General features: G+C 47.8%; 1 protein-coding gene across 1 annotated transcript; it reads left to right on the forward strand.

Moving 5' to 3' along the window:
• The first annotated feature begins 1,537 nt into the window (after positions 1–1,537).
• LOC144162120 (beta-galactosidase-like) lies at positions 1,538–24,447 on the forward strand. The gene is made up of 3 exons (XM_077692611.1): positions 1,538–3,422; positions 23,865–24,161; positions 24,236–24,447. The coding sequence occupies exons 1-3, from the start codon at positions 1,944–1,946 to the stop codon at positions 24,395–24,397; spliced, it is 1,938 nt and encodes a 645-aa protein (XP_077548737.1). The 5' UTR covers positions 1,538–1,943; the 3' UTR covers positions 24,398–24,447.
• The last annotated feature ends 1,831 nt before the right edge of the window (positions 24,448–26,278 follow it).

Below are 26,278 nucleotides of genomic sequence, written 5' to 3' on the forward strand. Positions count from 1 at the left end.
GTACAGCGTGACCGGGATGCGCGGTGGTCGGGCGACCGGACCAGCGCAGTGCCCCAAGAAGTCCTCCACAGGCGCAACCTCCAAGACATTTCCCCCGCAAGGAAGTCGTCTCTCCGGACATCGGTAGAGGACCACGACGCCCCAAGAGAGCTGCGTCGGCTACTACGCGACGGGAGCTCGGAGCGCGCCCTACCCCTGCGGCCTCGACACGCCACCTGGACCTTTGAACACCGAACCATCACGACTGCGCCTCTGGGACGTGGGGTAGGGCAACTCCGTTCCGGCAGCAAACACATAATGTCGACATCTCATTACCGTACTTAGTCCTCGTTCTTCATTCCCAGACTTTGGCTACTCCCCATTTGCTCAAACTCTTTACCGTTTCCTATACCGTTTTGTCGCCGTTACCTATTCTTTGTGAGTTCCCCATTGCTCTGTACCTTATTGTGTGTGTATTGTTTGGGTTTCAAGCATGATAAACAACTAGTCTCGTTTACAATTTCTTTTTGTAATTATTATTGTCCTCCGAGCCTGACACAAACCACGTCGCGAACTTGGAGCAACTAATAAGCGCAGCGGAAGATAACTCACCAAGGAAGGAAGGAAGGAAGGAAGGATGTATGTAGAAGGAGGACAGGAAAGTTAACCTGGCTAAAGCCTAGTTTGCTATCCTGCACGAAGGAAAGGGTACATAGGCAAAAAAGAGAAAGGAAAAAAATGAAGAAAAATTGAAGCATACAGGTATGCCCAGCGCTGAAGCACTAAACGTTCAAGTTCACTGATTGACACTGGAGGCTTTCAGTCTATAGTCTGGTGTTTAAGTTCGTCGCCCGTAGAAAGCATCAGATTTTTTTTGTCGCTTTCTGAGCGGTTGACAGAGAAGGCCAGTGACGCAGAATCTTCTCCTCTGAAAATGGCCGCCGAGAGTCTGGGTTTCTCAGTGCTGACGACAGCTTCTTTCTTTCAGGCGAGTAGCGTAGTTACTGGCATAAAACGTGGCGTATCGTCTACGGCGGGCCGCACATTTCCCCCTCCTCACTTGCTTGGAAGGGGCCTCGAGAAGGAATGAGAAATAACAAACAAGCTTTCTGAAAACAAGGTTGCAATAATTTCTCAATATGTTAGCCGTGTGGTGTCTTGTTAACTTGATTCTGGAAAAAAAAGTTAATTGCATTTACAACAACCCTGAATTCTTCGGCGTGCGCAAAATATGGAGGTCTGTATTGCACGGTTTGGTTTCAATCAAACAAAACAGCCAACCGAGCAAGCTTTTGGTGAACAGGGTGCCTCTGTAGCCCAAATATTTATAAAAGCATTGAGCGGCAGTTGTGCAGTTTTGTTGTTTACTTCTCTAAATTTAATCGCCAAGTTTCAACCCTTATATCACGTTTCAAAAAGCGTCGCATCTGCGTGTGGTCATTAACTGATATCTCGTAAAGGAGCAAACAATTGGAAATTAAAACCAATTATGCTCTTTCCACGCCTGAAGCACAAGACGGACTGCATGCAGTTCCCTTTACATCGAGATTGGGAGCACGCGTGTATATTTTTGCCTCAAGAGAAACATGTCTAGCGGGACTTGCTCCGAATTGGTGATAACTTTCTGTAGGCCGGGTGATTTCTCTAAATGTTGAGTGCGACTCTCCGGAAGTTTGGAACCTTGTGCACTATCTACAGCGGAATAGTACCTTTGTGTTTCCTTCAGTTTATAAGGCATAACAACTGTAATGTATTTTAATTTTACACAGCGCTAAAGTATTTCTAGAATCGGCGCACCTGTGGGAAGGTTCGGGTGTAGCTGGACTCATCTTTTACCTTTGTTTCCTGTGAACTCCGCCTGTTTTCTTGTCTGATAATTCACCCCCACTCACTGCTTGCGCACTAACCTCGGAATTTGAAAAAACGCAAGGAAAACACCCAGAAGTTCATCTCGCGATTTGGTCATGGGCACCTCCAAGAAGCTTGGCAACTGTTTCACATTTGCCTTTTTCGTAGGTATACTCGTGGCTGTTGGTAGCTCGAATAAGACGCGTTCCTTCAGAGTGGACTTCAAGAACAACCAGTTCCTCAAAGATGGCAAACCCTTCGTCCTCGTATCCGGCTCCCTTCACTACTTCCGTGTTCCAGCGGAGTACTGGAAAGACCGCATGCAAAAGATGAGACTGGCCGGCCTCAACGCTGTGCAGACGTACGTCGAGTGGAGTGGTCATCAACCTGAAAAGGGACAGTTAAATTTCGACGGCAGCTACGACATCAGGCTCTTCATGGAAACGGCCAAGGAGGTGGGTCTGCTGGTTGTACTGTGCCCCGGGCCCTACATAGGCGGCGATCGGGAGAACGGAGGTTTGCCTTATTGGCTGCGCAGATTGGACCCCGACATGAGGGTCCGAACTTCGGACAAGCAGTTCATGGAAGCAGTAAAAGACTGGTTTGACAATTTGTTGCTCATAATGCAACCCTATCTCTACGAGAATGGTGGCCCAATCGTTATGGTCCAACTGGAGAACGATTACGGACACTACAGCGCTTGCGACACACTATATATGCGACGGCTTGCCGGATTAGCGCGATACCACTTTGAAGAGGACGTGATACTTTTCCGGACGAATTATCCGGCCCATGACCACTACAGGTGCGACAATCTAGACGGCACACTAATGGCGGCAAATCTGGGTATAAGGGACAACGTTCGACAAGCGTTCTCAGTGTTGAGAAGGACAATGGAGCGGGGACCTATCTTCGTCGCGCAATACTGGTCGGGTTGGTTTGACCACTGGGGCAGACCGCACTCGAAGCTCGACGAGAAGAAACTATTGGACAATTTGGAGGAAATCTTGAGGTACAACGCGTCCGTGAACTTCTACATGTTTCACGGCGGCACGAACTTCGCTTTCACGAATGGCGCAAGTCCTGGGCCGGTTACGACCAGCTACGACTACGCGGCTCCACTCACCGAGGCCGGGGACCCCACGGATTTGTACTTTAAGATACGGGAGGTAGTGGGACGGTACCTGCCCATCCCGGACGCGCCTTTGCCAGCTGCGGCGGCTAAGCTGGGCCTCGGAACCGTGCGAATGGAATGGTTTACCCCGTTGGATGCCATGCTGGCATTTTTTAGAGACAGAAAGGACGTCGTGCCAGTGACCTCTGAGCATCTCAAGAGCTTCGAGGAGCTCGGTCAGGCCTACGGTTACGTGATGTACTCCACGACAGTGCAGTTCCGCCCCAGAAGCCCCGCCAAACTGGCGGTGCCGGGAATCAGGAACCGGGGATACGTGATGACGGCGGTGACGCGAGCGGTGCTGGGGGCCCATCCGCTGACTCACACAGTGCAAGTGATCGTGCAGGAAGGAGAAACACTATTTATTCTCGTGGAAAACACTGGAAGAAGAAACGACGCTCATCTAACGGACAACGTGAAAGTAAGTTATCACTTTGGCGGATTTTTTATGGCGCAGGGGCATATCTAAGGCCAAAAGTGTCATCGCTATGGTGGTATAAAAACGTACTGATGATAGCAGCGAAAAAGTATATTAAACTATAAAAGTATAAAGAGCCACTTCCGAAATTTCCTTAAGAATGGGGAGGGTTATGAACAGAGACTGGATTTTAGCCAAATGCCTATTCTATTTCTTGCGCTCCTCTCGCGCCATTTTGATACCTGAGCATTAATTAGAGATTTAAAAGGGCTTGTGCTTTATAGTGCGTACAAATGCCTATTTTTTAGTTTGGGCTTAAATGCGTGTAAATGCGTATAAATGCCCATTTTCAACGTGTATTTTGAAGATCGACGCATATATGAACACTATCTAGCCTCAATTTTAGCTTTCCAGTACAGTTTGAGTTCGTTATTCATTTTGATCCATGTACGAGTTTATGCTTCCTGTAGCTTTTCTGCCAGTTGTCACATTTTGCTATCCGCGTTAGTTGTTTAAAAAAACAGCGCAAAATGGCGAAACACAAAAACACAATTACAAACAAACACATCCTTGCGTCTTCTTCTGCCCTCCTCCTCGTGTTTAGTCGATTTGCGCGGCTTATCCTTTTAATGATGTAGCAACTCGCGTCTTAATAGCGTTTTGATTCGTTTGAAGTTCACGCACCTTTTATCCGTAGGGGAACTACGGAAGACTCTTCATGCAGCGTTCTCTTTCTTTCTTGCATTTGGGAAGTCCTCGTTCCACCAAGGCATGAGTTTTCTTTTTGGATTGCTAGAAATCCATCGAGTACATTCACTTGTAGCATCAATGATCGGGTCTTCAAAAAAATTGGCCGCTTATCTGTTCTTTTCGTTGCAAATGTCGTCGAAAGACGATAGTCTTTGTCAACATTTGCCAAGTAAATGCCCTCCCTTCACTTTCCCGCACACCTCTCATGCTGTTCCTCTTCCATCGCGTTCCTCCAAAGGTAAGCCCGCTAGAGGTTTGCTCAAGTCTACTTACATTTACCGCGTTTCTTAGCTCCAGTGCGGGTGCCTCGATGCCAGCGCTGCCGTGCGGCGCAGACGCACGTATATCAAAGCGCCCTACTGCAACGTTTATAGAACCCCTTTGCCATACTCCACGTGCTTTCCAAGCAGAACGTCCTTACTAGTAGAACCTTTTGCTGCTATTGCCGTTTGATTTCTTAAAATGTCGCCAGAAGCTACAGTGGCGCAGGCGACAGCATGCGACGAAGTGTTTTTTTTTTTTTTTTAGTGGATGTAACATTTCATTACGCAAAAACCAACCATCCGTGAACTTTTTTATAAAGAAACACTGCAAAGATCACTCATGTATTGATTTTCTGCCTTATATTTGAGTAATGTCCTGTTCTTGTTCAACAATGTTGACAAGTATGAACATTAAAGGTGGACTTAAACTATAGAATTTATACGCTTAGACGTTTAGAAGCGGAAATAGTTGTGAAAGAGTTTTTCGGCGTACAATGACCAGTTGGGGACTGGAGCAGTTTAGAGACCTTGTCAGAGTTTTCGATTGGAAGGAAGTTTTCGCTCAAAACGACTCAAACAAAGCTTGTGGCCTATTTTTGAGGTACATACTAGCATGCCACGACTTGGCATTTCAACCAATGGCGCAACAAAGAGATTCCCGAAAGGTGCGAAAGCCCTGGATAGATCAACAACTTCTTAAACGAACTAAATGTAAAAACTCAATGTATCACTCTTTTGTGTGAACCCGTGACCCTAACCTGCTTCTAGAATTAGAAAAATATAGAAACAAACTGCAGAGCGGCCTGAAAAATGCTAAGCTCAGATACTATGAACGCCTCTTCGAAGATATACGTAACGATTAAAAAAAGATATGGGAAACAGTGAATGTGATAACGGGCCGCAAAAAGAACACGCAGTCGCATGTTGCTCTTTTGAACGGTAGACGGGTAGAATCGGCCGAAATGGCAATCGCACTGAATAGGCATTTCATCAAAGCAGGGGCTTACATTTCGGAAGTCGATGAACATAAAAGTAGCGCTATACTGCAACAGTCACAACTTCCGACAAACGGGAGCAAGGTGCAAACTTTCATTCTTAAACTTAAAAACAACGTCGCATCTGGCATCGATGGTATTGCACCACTTCCTGTTAAACACATCGCCCCTGAAATTAGTGAAGTTTTAGCTTGTATTATTAATTTGACATTATCTAATGGAGATTTTTCTTAAAAGTAGCGCGAGTTAGGCCAATTCACAAAGGTGGTGGCGATGACTAGTTGTCCAATTACAGGCCAAACTCTGTGTTGACTGTATGTTCAAAAATATTTGAAGATGTAATACATAATAGACTAACAAACTTCTTAAACACACACAAGGTCATTTCACCGTATCAGTGCGGCTTTCAAAAAAACAAGTCAACGCTGGAAGCTCTACTTAATATTAAGGACACTATAATATAAATTATAGAGGGAAAGAAATTTACACTCGGGTTATTCTTGGACCTACAAAAAGCATTTGACTCTATCAATTATGAAATATTGCTCAGAAAACCAAAAAAATTAGGAATACGCGGAGTAGCGGCTGACCTATTAGGGAGCTATTTAAGTAATAGGGAGCAATTTGTTGAAATTAATGGTGTTTAATCCGAGTTATTGGCAATAGAACAGGGTGTTCCGCAAGGATCAAAGCTGGGACCATTGTTATTCTTAATATATGTGAATGATATTCCAAAAAAACCTTGTACACCCCAGATAGCCATGCATGCAAATGACACGAACATATTTCTCTCCGGTAGCAGTATAAGAGAACTACAGTATGATGTAAATAGATATTTAGAAATGTTGTCAAACTGGTTGCACAAAAATAACTTACAGCTAAACGCATCGAAGACTACCTATATCATTTTTAGACCAATTAATAAGAAGATAGATCAAGGTATTCATATCGAATATCGGGGCAATATGATCAGCCAAGTCAACGAACAGAAGTTCTTAGGAGTATGGTTTCATGAAGAATTATCTTGGCATCCTCATATAGAACACTTAGGCACTGAAATTTCAAAACGGGATATTAGCGTGGGGAACAAAAACAAAACAAATTACAAACGGCTGATCCTCTTGCAGAAAAGAGTTCTCCGTATGTTTGCCAATTTTCATGGGTGCTATGCCGACTTGAGAACGGGTCCACTATTTGTTCAGTACAATATGCTTAAGGCTGACCAAATTTATTATATGAAGCTTTTACAACAAAGAAAATCTCCACGGCAAACATAACGACGATAGCAGTATATACGCTTTAAGGTGTGCCAAAATTCATACACCGAAATTGCGAACCAACTACGGCAGGCAGTCTTTTCTGTTTCAATGCGCCGACATACTCAACAAAGTTGGAGATTACACTGATTTCAAATGCAGTAGAAACATATTTAAAACACAGGCGAAAGAATACCTCTTAAATAAGAATATCTGCTTCAATGGCTGGAACTGTGGATGTTGTTTAGAGTTGCTTAATGCGCAGGTTTTGTAGTTGTGTCTATTTTGAAAACTAAATCATAGCTCTACTCTGATTGTCCACCTGTACTTTGTTTTACTTTACTCTTTTGTATTCTAATGTACTTTACTGTACCTTTCCCATATTGTTCTTTAATGTCTTCTGCTCTACATGTTGCTTGTATTTTTATAACTCAGACATTAGAATTTCCAACTTGTTCTCTGTCAGGCTTCGTATTTTTTGGTCCTAGCCAGCCTCCTCGTCTCTGAGGAAATAAAATCTTTGAATCTTTGAAAAATCTGAATCTTTGAGAATTGGCTGTATATAAGACTATATCGGAGATTTAGTTTCACTTTGACCGGGTGGCTGAATCGGGAGAGGCAGACAGACAGACGACATACAAACCAAAATTTCTGGGTGTAAGTAGCCCAAGAAAGACTATCGTCTTAACAAAAAACGATATTTGCCGTCAATATTTTGTGAATATAGATCCCCACGTGGAAGATAGGAATGCTTCGAGAAGTTGATCCAAATTATGCTATTTTTACAACCTGGCACGCTGTCTGAACGTGTGTCGGGTTTCGTTTTCTTTTAGGATGAATAGAAAGCGATCCCTCCTGTAAGGATCATCCAGCGCGTGCCAGTGTTACTGTGGATAAAGGTTAGCAGAAGTGGATGTTTTCTCCGTGGGAATAAATTATGTCGGCTTCTTGCCATTTCATACGCATGTTTCAGTAGAAAGTAACAATTTTAGGGGCGAAGCTCCTCTTGCTCGGGCCCTGTCCAGTCCCTCGTTGCTGCTGTATCCGGCACATTAATGATGATTGTGGCAGGATCCCCCTAGGGATTGGCCAACCAAAGATTGGCCGAAGAGGTGAACACGTTCAACGCGTTCGTTGCTACCCGACAAGGAGGAGAGGAAGAAGAAGAGGTTGTCGTTCGTCGCCTGCGAGCTCAAGACACGCACCGGGGGTACGCGACACAAGACGGTCTGCAGAAGGCGACGGCCAAGGTGGCTAAAATGTCACACATCGAATCCGCCAACTTTCCCATGGAGATTCTCATCGTCCCAAACAAACCCTAGATAATCACCACAAACATCGACGTCGTCGACGGGCTTGTCAACGGAGCGGTGGTAAGCTTGACATGTCGAGTATATGATGTGCGGGCGAATGTTTCACGGTTTTACCGATAAGCATTTCAGCTTCGCCCTCTCATCATCATTCACTTCGTGGAGATGGCGGGATTTTTTCGATCATTCGCCCTCTTGCAGCATTTTCCTCGCAGCCCCAAAGAGGATGGTGGATATTGTAGTCCCCTGTTATGCTGGTTATTCTATAGTCGCCTGCAGGAGCTGGTTAATGAGACTTTGAAGCTCTGTTTCCTGTGGTCGTTTATCGGGGGTAATATAAACCTCCTGCAGGTGGCATGCATTGAAAAGCTTAGCCGGCGATTTCTTCACTTGGAAACACTGAAAACCGCCACGTCTGGGGGCCACCGTGCCTGCGCATGCGCTTTGTGCCCGCATCTCTGAGAAAAAAAAAACACCAGCATCCATCGTCTGCTGCGTTTCAACCCGATTATCGGTTGTGCCGTTAACAGACATATTATTAATAACACTCACATTTGTGGTGGCGCTCTACCTGCCCTCGAGCCCTTCGCATCACCGAGGGATGAAACCGCGGCTGCGGACGGCGCGCATAAGTCCGACGATGCAGTTGGATGCCGCCGCGGATGTTGACGCAAGTGCACCCGCACCATATCCACGACGTCATTTATGTCTGGTAGGTGCCCTCTAATGCATGGCTGAGTACAAAAAGCGAATCATTTCTTTGGGGAAATATTTCACGCGTACGCCGATTTAGCGCTGGCTTTCGCGTGGGCTAATTGTTTCACACTCGGCAAAACAACTCACCTCTGACATCAGAGCGCGGCGGCTGGCAATCAGCTGATCTGCGGCGGCGACTTCATATGCGTCTGGCGATAGGTACCTCGTACTGTGCTCGCCAAGCATGCCCACAACACTGCTGCCGACCCGCAAATCATGCTCCTTTCACTGTAGCGGACCGTGACTTCACGAAGCGATTCGCTGACAACCCGTTCGGCTTCGTTTGGGCGATTTGCCAGCTCTTGGGGTTTCAATCGGATTTACGCAATGCTCAGGCGCGTGTTATCTAGCGTCTAATGTTGATGCGTCTAACGGTTCCATAGCGACGAAATACAAATTCCGATGTGAAAGTTCACATCGATGCACAATAAACATTCAAATGCTCATTGAAGGCACATTTCAATTTCGTGCTTTACCGATTCCTATGAAACAAAGATAATCCACATTATTTTAAACACTTTGAGCCAGTTTTGGTTGCGCATAAAAAAACATGCTCGCTGCGCACGTATCTCTATAAAAAATAACGTTTTACACTCCATCTTCCCTAAAAGGAGGCCAGTCATTAAGAGCGGAATCATTACGCTTTAGAAAAACTGAAAACGTGATTGCACAAATAACAACAACAACAACAACAACAACAACAAAAACAACCTGAGAAAACTGCCCAACTCCTTTTCTCCCTCCGGCGAGAATTTTTTATAGTCTGCAGCTTGTATATACCTTGAGTCGTCTTTTACGTCCTCGCAACAAACCGTCTTCACACCCGTCCTTTTTTTGTTCATAGTGGGCTGTCAAAACCAGACATAAACGTACCGTTAAGAGTTCATGATCGCTGGACAGAAATGATTTCCATGGAACTACCGCGCAATTGCGGTTCCTTCTACAAACTTCGGCTCACTGGAAAAGCGTTTCAACTTGATAAAAATTCTGTATAGCTCCCCAAGTGCCTACAGGTCTGTTGGTATAGAAGGGCCATTTCCGCGCTGTCATCGCTTTAGTAATTGATGCTGCTAGAGACGTTTTGTGTAGCAGTGATAATGCACTCTTCTTCGATAAAACAGCGAGATTACACGCCTAAGCTTTCTTAAGGAGACGGAACTGGCGAACTTGTGGTGAAAGACCCTAAAATAGACTAATTAGAGGAGCTCGGGCGTAGCAATCGCCGACATATCCAGCCTGGCTCACCCCGCCTAATCCCACACAAAAACAACCACCACCACCGCCATCCCCATATCTTAACACACACAAAAAAAAACCTCACTAACAGACTCAAGTAAAGCTTAGTGCCGGGCTAGTTTGGGGAACATCGTTTGACGGTATCGCGTTCGGGACTTTCACGGGAGCAAAGGCCCGCACGTACGCCCGCAACTGACACACCCACCCACACGCCTCCACGCACAATGCACGCACGTACAAATACGTTCACGCGCAAAGACTTGCAGACACGCACACACACGAACTTTGTCGTTAAGGAGGTGCCACGGGCAACAACTTTTATGTTCGATGAAGCAAGATATGTATACAGTTTAACCCGGATATAAGGAAGTTGACAAAATTTCGCAATTTTTCGTTACATCTAGGTATTTGTTACATGCAGGCTTCGAGTTAAGACTCGCGCGAGCGTAGCAGGAACGAAACCAAAATGCTGGACCACCCGCCGCGGTGGCTCAGTGGCTAAGGCGTTGCGCTGCTGAGCACGAGGTCGTGGGTTCGATTCCCGGCCACGGCGGCCGCTTTTCTGATAGAGGCGAAAAGCAAAAGCGGTAGTGTGTGCGAGATTTCGGCGCACGTTAAAGATCGCCAGGTGGTCAACATTAATCCGGAGCCCTCCACTACGGCGAGCCTTATCGCCCGCGTTGCGTCGGCGCGTTAAACCCTACAATTAATCAATCGAAATGCTAGACCTCAGTGATGTCAGAGTCCGTCAATGCTTCGGATGGAGAACTTCATCCTAAGGATTTATTTCACAGTGGAAAACCGTGTAATTTGCGCATGTTGCTTTCCCATTGCAAACTTAGTCTCTACACAGCATACCAAAGAAGCAAGGTAATTAACCCGTATTGACAAACGTAGCTTAACTAGCACTTATGCCCTTTGACAATTTTCGGTGCCTTAACCCGTTTGAAGGACCGACCATATGCTGAAAGGGCTGCTTTTCAGGAAAGATGTTCTTTTCCGCACTCATAACTGTTGAGAGGGTGCCAGCTGGGATACCGTACCGGGCGGCGACGTTTTTTCTCGCTGGGGGAGACGGTATTTAAAATCGCGAGCTTGTCTTGAAAAGACAAAACTTTTAGTTTTCTGGAGGCAGAACTCATCACCGATAAACCGACACGACCGATCAGTGGAGACTCGAGACTTGCACGTAATCGACACCGCATTGACACTGGAAACGCTTCGTAGTTTGCGGCGCGGGCGAAGGTCGCAAAATTAGTGCATTTCTCCAGCCAATTTTCCAGAAAAAGTGGAAAAAAGAATGCGTCATGAGCGTAGCGAATTCGTTACACCAAGGTTAGCCGTCGTAACGCATTCGTTACATAGAAGTCGCAAACACATGGGTTTCAATGGGGCTGGAAATGGGGAATCGAAAAACTTCGTCAAATCCAGGACTTCGTTGCATGGAGGTTCGTTAAATACAGGTTGAACTGTACTACGAGAAGCGCAAGACCAACAACTAATTCCGAAACGTCCTGAAGTGAAAGATACCAGCGTGATATTGTTACGCGGCAGCCGGACGAACGACTCAAACCAAGGAGAATGAAGCGATGACATTGTGGGCGGGCACGATAGAGGGAGCGAACCCCGAGGTTATGGGACAGTTTGAGCGTTGTCGTCGTCTTCAGTGATGCTTTCACAGCGCTGTGAGCCACTGCCCACTTCTTCCTGGTCTTGTAACGATGTGCGAAGTTTGCCAAGGTCATTTAATGGTCGGGTCATGCCTCGTAGGTCGGAACATCAGTCTGAGCGTTGTCGTCGTCTTCAGTGATGCTTTCACAGCGCTGTGAGCCACTGCCCACTTCTTCCTGGTCTTGTAACGATGTGCGAAGTTTGCAAAGGTCATTTAATGGTCGGGTCATGCCTCGTAGGTCGGAACATCAGTCTGAGCGTTGTCGTCGTCTTCAGTGATGCTTTCACAGCGCTGTGTGCCACTGCCCACTTCTTCCTGGTCTTGTAACGATGTGCGAAGTTTGCCAAGGTCATTTAATGGTCGGGTCATGCCTCGTAGGTCGGAACATCAGTCTGAGCGTTGTCGTCGTCTTCAGTGATGCTTTCACAGCGCTGTGTGCCACTGCCCACTTCTTCCTGGTCTTGTAACGATGTGCGAAGTTTGCAAAGGTCATTTAATGGTCGGGTCATGCCTCGTAGGTCGGAACATCAGTCTGAGCGTTGTCGTCGTCTTCAGTGATGCTTTCACAGCGCTGTGTGCCACTGCCCACTTCTTCCTGGTCTTGTAACGATGTGCGAAGTTTGCAAAGGTCATTTAATGGTCGGGTCATGCCTCGTAGGTCGGAACATCAGTCTGAGCGTTGTCGTCGTCTTCAGTGATGCTTTCACAGCGCTGTGAGCCACTGCCCACTTCTTCCTGGTCTTGTAACGATGTGCGAAGTTTGCCAAGGTCATTTAATGGTCGGGTCATGCCTCGTAGGTCGGAACATCAGTCTGAGCGTTGTCGTCGTCTTCAGTGATGCTTTCACAGCGCTGTGTGCCACTGCCCACTTCTTCCTGGTCTTGTAACGATGTGCGAAGTTTGCCAAGGTCATTTAATGGTCGGGTCATGCCTCGTAGGTCGGAACATCAGTCTGAGCGTTGTCGTCGTCTTCAGTGATGCTTTCACAGCGCTGTGTGCCACTGCCCACTTCTTCCTGGTCTTGTAACGATGTGCGAAGTTTGCCAAGGTCATTTAATGGTCGGGTCATGCCTCGTAGGTCGGAACATCAGTCTGAGCGTTGTCGTCGTCTTCAGTGATGCTTTCACAGCGCTGTGTGCCACTGCCCACTTCTTCCTGGTCTTGTAACGATGTGCGAAGTTTGCCAAGGTCATTTAATGGTCGGGTCATGCCTCGTAGGTCGGAACATCAGTCTGAGCGTTGTCGTCGTCTTCAGTGATGCTTTCACAGCGCTGTGTGCCACTGCCCACTTCTTCCTGGTCTTGTAACGATGTGCGAAGTTTGCAAAGGTCATTTAATGGTCGGGTCATGCCTCGTAGGTCGGAACATCAGTCTGAGCGTTGTCGTCGTCTTCAGTGATGCTTTCACAGCGCTGTGTGCCACTGCCCACTTCTTCCTGGTCTTGTAACGATGTGCGAAGTTTGCCAAGGTCATTTAATGGTCGGGTCATGCCTCGTAGGTCGGAACATCAGTCTGAGCGTTGTCGTCGTCTTCAGTGATGCTTTCACAGCGCTGTGTGCCACTGCCCACTTCTTCCTGGTCTTGTAACGATGTGCGAAGTTTGCCAAGGTCATTTAATGGTCGGGTCATGCCTCGTAGGTCGGAACATCAGTCTGAGCGTTGTCGTCGTCTTCAGTGATGCTTTCACAGCGCTGTGAGCCACTGCCCACTTCTTCCTGGTCTTGTAACGATGTGCGAAGTTTGCCAAGGTCATTTAATGGTCGGGTCATGCCTCGTAGGTCGGAACATCAGTCTGAGCGTTGTCGTCGTCTTCAGTGATGCTTTCACAGCGCTGTGTGCCACTGCCCACTTCTTCCTGGTCTTGTAACGATGTGCGAAGTTTGCAAAGGTCATTTAATGGTCGGGTCATGCCTCGTAGGTCGGAACATCAAAGAGTGTGTAAGCTCCCGTTATATTGCGGTTACAGCGCGTAAGGTACTGTTTTTTGAAAAACCATTTTTTCTGCAGCATGTCTGCAACCATTTTATCTGGCTCTCACAAGCCTGATGTATAACCGTGGTATCGGTCCCTTCTCCACTTTCAGGAATTTGAAGTTATTGTGCTCCTAATAGCATACATTGCCACGGGAAGGCAGATGACACGAACTATGGTTAGGTATGATGAGCAGTCTATGTATAATATTTGCAAAGCGGCCTTGAGAGCGTCCTCCGGGGCTTCAGTCCAGCCACTTCATTGCATTTACCATGGTGGGCCATGGTGCTACGGGGCTCTTTCATATCTGTCCCATAATTCTGTCACGGGGAAATATGTTCTCGCCTCATTTAAAATGAAATCAGTTGCAAGTTGCGCCATCTTCAAGACGACGAGTACGGTTTTTTCGTAAGTGTTGAAATACCAAGCTTGATTTGATCGAACAATCACCACAGGTACAAGATGGCCGCTGCGAACCTGTTCGCGGCGGCCATCTTATTGCGTTGCACAATATTGTCAAACTACGGAACGAACTTGGAATAACGAACAAGCACTATGGAAGGTTAATGAGCTGGGAATGCGCTTGACGAAGGACAGAGAGGGAAGAAACACGGTTTCTAAAAACAAGCCTGAAATAATTTCTCAAAATGTTAGCTCAGCGGTGTCATGTCAGTGACTGTAAAAAAAGAGCTTGATTGCATTGATAAGAACCTGGAATTGTTCAATGTGCGCAAAACAGGCGATTTCCATTGACAGCTCTAAGAGTGCATTCAACGTTGACTCCGGCCTTTGGTTTCGTTCAAACAAGGAGCGAACCAAGCAAGCATTGGTGAACAGGGCGCCTATGTTGCATCCTCGGAGGCTGGAAAGCTCTATAAGAAAATGAGCGACAGGTGTTCCGTTTTTCTATTTTGTTTTGTGCGTTTGTATAGCGAAGTTTGCAACTTGTTATGTCCCGCTTCAAGAGGCGTCGCCCGCATCTTCGTTCGAGCTTGTCGGTGCCTCCGAGACTGGTCGTTAACTGATCTCCTGTACAAGGCCCGCACAAATGGAAATTTCCCCCATTTATTCTCTCTCCACGCCCCAAGCGCCAGGATGATTGCATGCAGTTCGCCTCCCATCGGGACTGAGAACAAGTGTGGGACTTTCTGCCTCGAGAAAAAAAGAAGTCTAGCATGATTTGATTTGTCCCGACTGGTCATAAGGTTCTACAGGTAGGGTTCTAAAGTTCTCTCTAAGCTTAGCCTGTGATTCTCTGGAAGTTGGGAACCATGTGCATCGTATCTAGCGGAGTATTACGGTAGCGCTATTTTGAGTTTACGGGGATCGCCAGCAGCTTTTATTATAATTGGACACAGGCTAAAATATTTCTTGATTCACCACACTTCCTACAGCAGTGAACGACTGGTTTGACAAGTTGTTTCCCTTGATGCGGCAAAGCGAAAGTGTGGCTTGAAACATCTTTTACTTTTGGCTCCTGTGAACTCTACCTCTGTTCTTGTCTGATAATTTATACCGACTCACTGCTGAAAAAACGCAAAGAAGACATCAAGGAGTTCGCCTCGCGATTTGGCCACGGGCACGTACCCCCAACAAGCTTTGCAACATGTCGTGTGTCACACTTACCTTCTTCGTAGGCATACTCGTGGCTGTTGGTAGCTCGAATAAGACGCGTTCCTTCAGAGTGGACTTCAGGAACAACCAGTTTCTCAAAGATGGCAAACCCTTCCTCCTCGTATCCGGCTCCCTCCACTACTTCCGTGTTCCAGCGGAGTACTGGAGAGACCGCATGCAAAAGATGAGACTGGCCGGCCTCAACGCTGTGCAGACCTACGTCGAGTGGAGTGGTCACGAACCTGAACAGGGGCAGTTCAACTTCGACGACAACTACGACCTCAGGGGCTTCCTCGAGACGGCCAAGGAGGTGGGTCTGCTGGTGGTACTGCGCCCCGGGTCCTTCATTGGGGCCGAGCGGGACAACGGTGGTTTGCCTTATTGACTACAGTAAGGACCCTAACAGGATGGTCCGAACTTCTAATAGGCATTTCATGGCATTTGTGAAACGCTGGTTTGACAAGTTGCTTCCTATGATGCAACACTATCTCTACAAGAATGGTGGCCCGATCATTATGGTCCAAGTGGAGAACGAGTACGGACAGTACAGCGCTTGCGACAGACGTTATATGCGAAAGCTCACCCGAATAATGCGGCGCCACCTTGGAAAGGACGTGGTACTTTTCAGGACGAATTATCCGGAGGATAAGAACTACAAGTGCGACCAGGTGGCCGGCACACTCGTGGCGGCTGATTTCAGCGTAAGGGATAACGTTCAACAAGCGTTCTCAGTTGTGAGAAGGGCAATGAAACGGGGACCTATCTTCGTCGCGGAATACTGGTCGGGTTGGTACGACCATTGGGGCAAACCGCACTCGAAGCTCGACCAGAAGAAACTATCAGAGACTTTGGAGGAAATCTTGATGTACAATGCGTCCGTGAACTTCTACATGTTTCACGGCGGCACCAACTTCGCTTTCACGAACGGCGCCAATCCGGGACCGGTTACGACCAGCTACGACTACGCGGCTCCACTCAACGAGGCCGGGGACCCCACGGATTCCTACTTCAAGATACGGGAGGTAGTGGGACGGTATCTGCCCCTCCATGACGAGCCACTGCCAGCTGAGGCGCCTAAGCTGTATCTTGGCCCTGTGAAACTAGCTTCGTGTGCCTCGTTGGATGCCCTGCTTGCATTGTTTGATGAGCGAAACCACAGGCTGTCAAGGACGTCTACATTTCCCGTTAGCTTCGAGGAGCTCGGTCAGTCCTACGGTTACGTTCTGTACTCCACGACAGTGCAGTTCCGCCCCAGAATCCCCGCCGAACTGACGGTGTCGGGAATAAGGGACAGGGGAAACGTGTTGACGGCGGAGACGCGAACGGTGCTAAGCAGCGATCCGCTGGTGGACACCGTTCCGGCGATGGTGCAGGAAGGGGAAACAATGTTTATCCTCGTGGAAAACACCGGGAGAAGAAACTTCGGCGATCTAACAGACAACATGAACGTAAGTTAACTATTCTGCGTCCCCCGTGTTCACTGGCCTGGAATATGGCGTGAGTGCTCTTTGTCGCTAGAGCAACTATTTGTTATTCAGGAGGTGTCCTTACACGTTCGCGCAACCAACCCGTGCGACTTTTCTGTGGCTCCAAGTAACAATTGTAGTTTGGTAAAGGGATAATAAACTTCAGTGAGTTTGCCATCGATGGCGGTTAGTTGTTTCCCGTGAGCGCTTGGGCTCTGGCTGCGTCCTCAGCCAGCTGGACGGCCCATGGGTGATCTTGCGGTCCGGGACTGAGCATCAAGGCCTCCCACTGCCCATTGTTAGTGATTGTACGTCCATTCAAGACCGGCTGCGGACATTTACAAAACATGCGCCCCAGTCGCGCGCGTTCCTTACGTCTATTACATTCGGCGGATCAGCGCCCAGGGCATCAATAGCTATAAGCAATCGGGTTTGGTTACGAGCGGGCCACGGGTCTGTAGGGGTTGCCATAGCCGCGAATATTGCTTACTGAAAAAACGGCGGTTCATAGGAGTTGCCAGACAACCGTAAGTCGCTTACTAAGGGATCGATGCGCGTGTGGATAGTGGGCCTAGGCTAAACGGTAATGAGATGCAATATCACTGTAGGACGCAGGCCTGTCTCTGCCCGACATGGGGGCGATGTCCGCGTCGGAGGTGCGGTCACGTCAATCGGTACAGGTAACGTCGCTAAATAAGCTACGATCAGAGTACCCTCACTTCGTACACCCGGAAGCACATGGGGGCCATTTTGTTTCTGGCTTCCAGTGTTGTCATCTCTCCCAACGGCACCTCCGCTGATTGTGACGGGCAGAGTGCGACCAGCCGCTCTAGCGCCCACGCAGCAGAGAGAGAGAGAGAGAGAGAGAGAGAGAGAGAGAGAGAGAGAGAGAGAGAGAGAGAGAGAGACGCCCAGAAACAAAATGGCTGCGCCCATACGTAAACAAATATCGCGTGTTGCCGACCAACCAATGACAAAAGAGTGCGGGTACTCTAAAAGCTTCTGCTTAGTGACGCAAGGTAAAGCCTCGAGCGGCGTCGTGCGTGGACTGGTTCCCTGCGAGGCCGGAGTGCGATATTGTCCAAATTAGGTTGAAATTGTCTGTCCGGTTTTCGAGGTGGAGACCAGCAAGTAGGATTGCGGATGCCTCTCTTGATATGCGTCCTCGTGAGAAACTTATTTCTTTCTTGAAGTCGCTGATGATTGTCTTGTTTTTGTGGAAGCATAAGTTTTCATTCCACATATCTCTACGTTTCCACAGGTGCAGGATTGGCCATCAGAGAAGTTTATCCGCAAAGACGACTAAGTTAAGTAAATTCCACCTTGATACGTGAGGGGTTAGAAACATTGCCAGTGTGGTTTAGTGTCGTCTTACCCCGCACATTCTTGCCTTAGGAAACATTGCATTCAAGGTTCTTTAAAATGGTAAGAAGTGGCTTTCCTATTACCACGTACCGTATCTCTTCAATCATAAGCACTCTGAGTACGTTTGCAAAATGAATAACAAAAAAATGTCATTTAAACGTGTAAGTGCTTGAAATATATGCAACCCTCCTCTGTTGAAGTATCATGAAGTCAGAAGAAAGGGGCGTCGGGTGGTTAGAATGAAGAACCCTCCGACACTTAAGTCTCCCTGTGTTGTTTGAAAACTTATGCTACAGCGGTTATCAAATAATTCTTCGCCGCTACATCGTGTTTTGTTCTCTTTCTTCTATTAAAGTGAATCTTTCGTGTCCTCTGATGCCGTTGTAATCCAATGCGCCCTGGAGGACAGCCAACTTTCTCCGACGGCGATGATGAATGATTCTGGGTGGAGGCAAAGAAAAAACCGCTTCCCGTGGCCGGAATCGAACGAGTGTCCCTCGCGTTATCTAGCCGGCGTCTATCCGTTTGCGTTATTTCTGCATAATCGACACGAACGCCTAGCAGCAGGAGCCGATTCGTGCCGTGCACCCCTAACCCTAAAGTTAGGCCTACGGAGTGTACACAGGAAAGTTGCGGTGGGAATTCTAGAAAAGTGGTGGACATCTCCAGAAGACACATACTCGCAGTGTGGGATTGGCCATCCAAAGAATCCATCACGAGAAAGCTCCAACCATTGTCGCCGTTTGATAAAGGGGTGCATCATTGTAGGGGCGAACCACCTTAATGCCGATGCTTGCTTGTCTGGCGTCCGCCGTCCGTGCTCACGGCACAGCACTGTGTAAATCGAAAGATCTGCGAACAAAAGGTTCACAAAAGGTTAACAAGAAAAAATAAAAAAGTTCACAAAAGTTACAGAGACCGAGAGAGAGAAAGAGAGAGAGAAAGAGAGAGAGAGAGAGAGAGAGAGAGAGAGAGAGAGAGAGAGAGAGAGAGAGAGAAGAGAGAGAGCTCCTGGAGAGAATGCTGCGCATGCGCGAGAAGCATTGGATTAGATTGAATTGGATTGAATAAAAATGGGTTGGATTGGATTGAATTGGATTGCATTGGATTGAAATGGATTGGATTGGATTGGAAATCGTTTTAGCAGCAGTAGGCACTGCCACGGGTAATTTACGGTACGAATGATCCCCAGTGCTGCGCCCACTCGTTATGATTCATTTTTGGAGCTGCGTGAATTTTTTTTTTTCTGTGAAAACTGTGACGGACACAGTGGTCGCACTTCGCGCTGCAGCTTCCACCCTACAGACGCAACTCTCCCCAGCGTGCACCCGTTCTGCGCACGTGCCGCCACGTGCACGTGTCACTGCGCCCGCATCAGACTGACTCTCATTTCGTTGTGGTAGGGAGATGCTTTAGCAGCGTGGCTAGAGCACTTCGCTTCAAATGACTTGGCTTGGCTGTGGCTAGAGCACCTGTATTCACATTCCACATGAACCCAATTTCTTTTAAAGGGACAGACAACCGATTTTGTGACGTGCATACCCCCAGCTAACTTGGGGAGAATGTGTTCCTAATTTAGCGATTTGCCTTGTCGGGAACAACGGTCGTTTGCACCGACAATGCGAACAACAAAGACACCAAAATCGGAACAAGGCCTTTTAACAGCAACGTCTTCTCCGCAGTGACAAAGTGCGCCTCGACACCATCGTCGACATCTCTAGAGCTTCAGGTTATTGTCACCGCATTAGAAGCACACCAAGACAAAATGAAACTGATCGCCATCATGGAAAGCAAATCTGCAATTTGCAATCTACGAGAGAATCATATGTACCCCCCCCCCCCCCCCCGACCCCCCCATGCGCTACACACTCGCCAGTGCCACACGAAACTACCCCTAGCTTCACACTGCTGTGCTTTGGATCCCTAGACACGCAGGTGTAAAGGCGAATGAGAAGGCCCACGCCTTAGCCTGAACTGCTTTTCATGATCGGGGCACTCCGAAACCTTGGCCACGCTTCTACGGCCCAAAGCAGAACCGCCGATAAATGCATCACACCCGAAGACAGTACTTAGAGGACGTCAGAGGTAAAAGAACCACCCTCCCCCCTACCCTGTAAAATTTGCCTGCCCTGACGCTGCCCTCATTCCACGAGCACAAACCGGCACGCTAACAACACAACACAGAGAACACTACATAGACGGGCTTCCAGGCGCACCAAAATGCTTACACTGCGGCCTTCCTCAACAATGAACACGCCCTCTAGCAATGCCCAAACATAAAAACACCCTGACATCTCCCTTCCAGCCGATTCCCCGCACAAAGCGGCCTTCTAGCTGGGAGGCGTGGGTCCCACAGCCAAGGAGCTTCAAGTACTGTACTGGACCACGCTAGTGAGTCGCATTAAAAACAAGCCAGGACTAGACTATCCCATGTAACCCCACCAGAAGCCAAGCAGTACTTCGGACGCACGTTCCAAAATAAAGTTTTTTCTCTCTCCCTCTACCTCATATATTAGACAGCGTTTTGTGCACTGCGGTACCCGCAATGAATTTCTAATATACGGGCGGAGATAATTCAAATTTCACCCTAACATTTCTGAAGCCCGAAAGGTGGCGCCATTTAGTGTTTAAACGTGGCCCTACGTCGCCGGTTTCAATGCATACTTCAAAACCCGCATAAAGGAATAGGAAAGGTTGCACAACATTGTTGTTATTGGCGGTGAGCGCGACCACGGACTGCGCTGCGGAGGGCGTCTTCGTGACGTCGGCTTAGGGATTCTCGCATTTGACGTCTGTTTCACTTGGGCTCGCTCTACCTCCTGTTTCTTTGCGTTCGGCTGACTTTCGATGTGTGTCCGCACCAGATTTTGCGTGTGCGCAACTTTTTATGATAATAAAAGACTTAAAATATCATACACTAGCTCAAGGCGTGATTTACAGTACATTTTTCGACACCGCTTCGGAAGAAACATTGCCGGCGTGTCCCCATTCCTGCGAAGCCGGTCCAGTGTGGAGAGTCGGAGCTAGGCGACAGCTTCTGCATTCAGAAATCTTTTGAACAAAGGCAACATTCAGAGTCTAAAAACCGACAACAGCGAAAATGCAAGACCAAAACAAATTCCAGGCCTTCGGGTCTCTCGGCTGTGGCAGAAGGCACTACGATTCCTGGTAATCGTATGTAAGGTAAAACAGTTTTTGCAACCTTGCCAAACGCTCGAAAGTATTGTATCCCATCACTTCACGTTGCCATAGCATGAAAGTGTGCCGACATGCACTATGGGGCGTGAAAAATGTAGGTTGAGTTCCAAATAACCTACGGTGTGTATAGGCGCGTGATGGTGCAGGCTTCTAACCAGTATGGAGGGTTATTGATCAAAACGGGTTACATGTACGGTAAAAATACAGTAACAATATGTTTCTTCAGGCCTTCAGGGACATTTCGGTGCATTTCCGACAGCCATGCCTTCCCTATATTAAGATATGCGTTATAGTATAACACTGCACTCAAGGGTACGAAAAGGAGGTGGAGTAGGAGAAAACTTTCATAGTAAAATCGAGCTAGCTAGCGGGCGGGTTCCGCAGTCCAGGACAGAGAGTAAGAGTAATTTTCTTCAATTCGTGGAACATCACCCCGAGTAGGCCAGAATTTGTTCTCTACGCCTGAACGGGTTGGAAAACCATAAGTAGCTGCTTGGAGATATTCATCAGTTGTGATTCTTCATAATACTGAAAACCGGCACGTACACTATTTCTTGTGTTTCTCAGCGAGTATACCAAGCCTTGAACACCGTAGTCATGTCATAACTGTTTCGGTTGAGATTCAGTTCGTTAGTTACGATAGAAATTCGGGGCGAAAAAGTCGCCTTCGAGTACTCTGGACAAAGTCGTCTGCGCCGTTTCGCGGTGGCGTACCACAAACCTTCTCATTGCATTTGCATGTGAATAAACGCACGCTACGAAAATGCACCTTCTTGTACGCAGCCTTACCGAAAGCCAATTTTTGAAGAAGGTAGTGTATGCCTTACAGCCTGAATAAAATATCCACACGAACTATGTGTGCCTCTCAAACATCCCCAAACCTCTTAATAAGACGTGTGTGGCGGTACAGAAAAAATAATGCGCTGGGCATAGAAAAAACATTCACCTGATACAAGTCAACAACAACGAAATAAATAGAAGACAACCACTTTGTTTCCTGCTTTGCGATGCGCGTGTAGGAACGCGCTGCTTGGTGCATAGCATTGCACTGCTGAGTCTTCATAAGAACATCTAGAAAATAATTTAGGGGAGCCTGCGCATTTTGCATACTTATCGAGGAGCTCTGAGCCCTGAACCTCGCAAATAAGCTAGAAAGGACGAGTTACACACGATTATCTGACCGATGCTCTGATTAAAGTTGGTCTCTCTCTCCTCGTTTGTTGCAAACTTGTGCGGTATACAGCTTGAAGTTGTTCAGAGTTACTACAGGCTGGAAAAAAAAAACCTGAATTACTGGAAATACGCTTTTTTATGCCCCAAAAGATCAAAGCGCGCGATTTTTAGCTTAGACTTTGCTGCCCCTCACAAGACGACCACAGCGCCGCAACCACAGTGTAGCAGCGGCGCAAGTGTAGCAGACGACAGCGGTGCGAGTCCCTAACGTGACGTCAGAGCCAGGGGGCGCCAATGAAACATCTCATCGCCAATAGACAGGGCCAAGCTTTTAAATACCTCTTTTAACCTTACGTGCAGTTAAAAGTATTTTGCCACATGGCATGGCATGGTTGGTAGATCTAAAATTTCCGATTTCAAAAGTTCAAAGGGCTATCAGAAAAACCGCTTCGGGTAAAGATGTTTGAAGTGATGCCCTTTAATTTGAGATAGAGAAAAGATCCTCGACAAAATTCGGTTGTCTGTCCTATTAAATCCACGGCAGAGGCCATTTTGGTATCATTCGTTTCGTCGTCAACGATGACGATTACACTCCTTTTACGCTTTTGATGAGACCCCTGATGAGATCCGTGTACACAATGTTGCGCATGCGGGAGGAGCATTGGATTGGATTAGATTGGGTTGGATTGGGTTGGATTGAAATGGATTGGATTGGATTGGATTTGATCGGATTGTATTTGATGGGATTGGAATTGTATATACTGTACACACGCGTTGTCACTCATTTACATGCGCGAGTGGGCAATGCCACGGGTGATTTACGGTGAGAACGACCGCCAGTGCTTCACCCACTCGTCATGATTCACTTCGTGGAGATGCGTGAATTTTTATCTTCTCGAATGCCAGACTCGCCCTTGGCTATATCTCGCAACCGAAACAACAGGCCAGAATCACTGAAACTCCACATTGACAAGTAAACAAAAAAGTGGTCAGTTGGTGGGAAGGCGCGGAAACCCAAGACACTGGTAATGTTCTTTCGCTCTTTCCTCCATGGCTGGAAAGGAAGCAGTGTGGCAGTATAGTTACCGCCAGCATATGCAGCGGCGCTACGTGATTTGCTTGTCGCGTCAGATACGTCTTCCAGTTTTGAGCCGTAACATCGCTCTAATTACGTCACTGGATCCCGCAAACGACGCCAAGACCATGAAAGAGAATAAAAATTTTGATCACTTTTTAAAGTTATTAATGGGCTCAGAGCAGTAATTTCTTACTCAGACACTTTGTTAATCCCCATTTTTACTACTGGTTGCGTTTGCTGACTACATTTTGAAATCATTCTAGATTAAAAAAAGTAAAAAAAAAAAGCGTTCCGGGTTCCCTTTAACTAAAATCCCCTGGTGTCTTTTCTTGCCTATTGCAGGGAATTCTCGGCGATGTCACCCTGGATGGAGAGGTTCTGAAAAACTGGACAATGCAGGCGCTACCACTTACCAAAACCGATGTGGTGGGCGCTCTTGTCTATGGCTTTACGCATTCATCGTCACCACACTGTTCGAACCAGGACTGCTCCGTTCCCGGTGCATACTTCGGGAACTTTGTTCTGCCCGAGGGCCAGGCCGCCCTGGACACCTTCCTGGACCCCACGGGCTGGGGCAAGGGAGTTGCCTATGTCAACAACTTCAACCTGGGCCGCTACTGGCCCAGCATCGGGCCTCAGGTGAGTCGCAAGTGAGATGCAACAACTACTTACGAGACCTACATTCCAACTGTCCACTATCTACTTATATGCAGGTGACCCTTTACGTCCCCGGCGTGCTGCTCCGACCGTACCCACAGAAGAACACGATCTTCTTGTTCGAGACCGAGAAAGCACCACCATGCAGCAAGAGGACAGTCAGTTTCGTGGATGCGCCCATCATCGACGGTCCCGTTCCGCACCGCGATAGCCGTTGATAGAGAACATTTGAAGACCATTCCAGATGCTAGCACTCCAATGGATGAACTAGGAAATACGTTCTTCACTTGAATACGTTTAATTTCACGGTGTCATAAAATAGCCCACACAAAGACGCGCAAGAAATGACAGGCGTATGTGGTTTTGTATTTTTCTACGCATCAACAGCAAGAGTTGAGATTTAGACTAAACGGAAAACATTAAAGGCACATTCCCACTGGCGATTTGTCTCGTCGCGCGACGGCGCGCGTCGCGCGATGAGGCGTTGAGGTGGTGTTCGCACTTGCGATGAGCGATGATGCGACTGCGTTCAGCGCAGCTGCTTCCCGACTTGTACATACGACCTCGTTGGTGCGTCAACCATTCGAAGTCAAAGAATACGCGACAAAAGCAAGTAGAAATCAAACTAAAACACACGCTACTAACCTGGAGCAATGCCGAAAGCATTTGCGGGTTGCGGGAGGAGCAGAAAATAACAAACTCACGAAGGCTCTTTTCAACATATTATTGCACGAAGAAATGCACACGCTTGCTTTCACGTTACAACACCCGCATCACGGCCCACAAATGTCGCTTCTTTTCACATGCGCAACGTTCTGACGCCTCCGAACTCTACGCGTGTTTACCAGTCGCCGATAGACGAAGAGGCTGCAAGTCAACCTACCGTCTCGCTGTCCACCTAGCTCCATTTACAATCCATACACGCTTCTCCACACTGATGAGTTCCACGCTATTCGTTGATTAGTGCACGCGCACGCTGAAGCCACTGACCAAAGAACCGATGCACACGGGAAGTTGCTTGCCGGCCCGACCCGGCGGGTACAGCGATAGCGGGCCAAGCGCCTGGCCGCCTGGCCGAGCCAGCCGAGCGAGCCAGCGGCGGTGGCGGCGGCGGCTCGTCCTCGCCCGCCCGCAGCGTTTGCATACCGGATGTAAAGAAACGTTTCGTTTCCGGCTACGTCAGCCTACTCCGCGGCCATGATTGGCTTACCGGTTTTGCGGGGCCGTCGCGCGACGAGGGAATTCGGACCGAGAGCGATCGGCTCCGCCGTCGCAAAACGCCGAAAAGCGACGGCCGGCTCGTCGCTTTGCGACGTCGCTTTTAGTCGCGCGACGAGGCGCATCGCCAGTGGGAATGTGCCTTAACCATGCAAGCTTCTGCAGATTGAAGTGGACAGAGCGGAAATGCTTTTTGTGGTAGTTTTTGTGGTAGTTTTTGTGGTAGTTTTTGTCTTTCATACGAGTATACACACGCACCAGCGCCCGAAAGGTTTTTTTTTTTTTTTTTTTTTTTTTGTGAAGGCATAATCGCAAGAAAGCCTGCTAAGTACTACCAGAGTTTTTTTTCTGAAACAAAAAGATTAGTCCTGCTTTACTAACTTAACGTCGCGAATGCTGATGTTAACAGGGAAGCTGCCTCGCGTTCCCTAATAGTAAGGCTAAGCTTCATAAAAACTTTTCAAGGCCAGCAGATCGATTGCCGTTCCCGCCCGCTCGCCTCTCGTTGGCGCTCACGACGGGCGCCAACCTTAAGAAAAAAAAAGAGCACCAAGCCAGTAACGTGTAATGACGATTGGAACAATCTGAAAAAAAGTGCCCAGAGGTAAGACGTGGATGTTGTGTTCTCTGCCCCTCACAACCTTGCTAAACTGTACAAAATGACCGACCCGAAGGTTACCCATCAAATGGCTGCTGCACAAAGCATCGGCGACCTTTCATTGAATGAACAGAAGGTGTGGTTTACCAAATTCCTTTAACGGGCGGAAAAGTCTACGTGGGACAAACTCGGTGATGCGTCAACGGCAGGTTGAAGGAGCACACGAACAATGTAAAAAATGCCCGCGAGGCGAAAGATGCGGGAGGCTTTTTTGAAAGCCTTT

This window comes from Haemaphysalis longicornis, unplaced genomic scaffold (assembly GCF_048455015.1).
Source record: "Haemaphysalis longicornis isolate Haplotype H1 unplaced genomic scaffold, Haemaphysalis longicornis Haplotype H1 scaffold_12, whole genome shotgun sequence".
Lineage (NCBI taxonomy): Eukaryota > Metazoa > Arthropoda > Arachnida > Ixodida > Ixodidae > Haemaphysalis > Haemaphysalis longicornis.

What these genes read in the sequence shown, in the direction of transcription:
- LOC144162120 (XM_077692611.1), top strand. Translation starts at nt 1,944, where the DNA reads ATGGGCACCTCCAAGAAGCTTGGCAACTGTTTCACATTTGCCTTTTTC. An exon ending in ATCTAACGGACAACGTGAAA is followed by an intron (nt 3,423 to 23,864) that starts GTAAGTTATCAC and finishes TGCCTATTGCAG; the next exon opens with GGAATTCTCGGCGATGTCAC. An exon ending in GGCCCAGCATCGGGCCTCAG is followed by an intron (nt 24,162 to 24,235) that starts GTGAGTCGCAAG and finishes ACTTATATGCAG; the next exon opens with GTGACCCTTTACGTCCCCGG.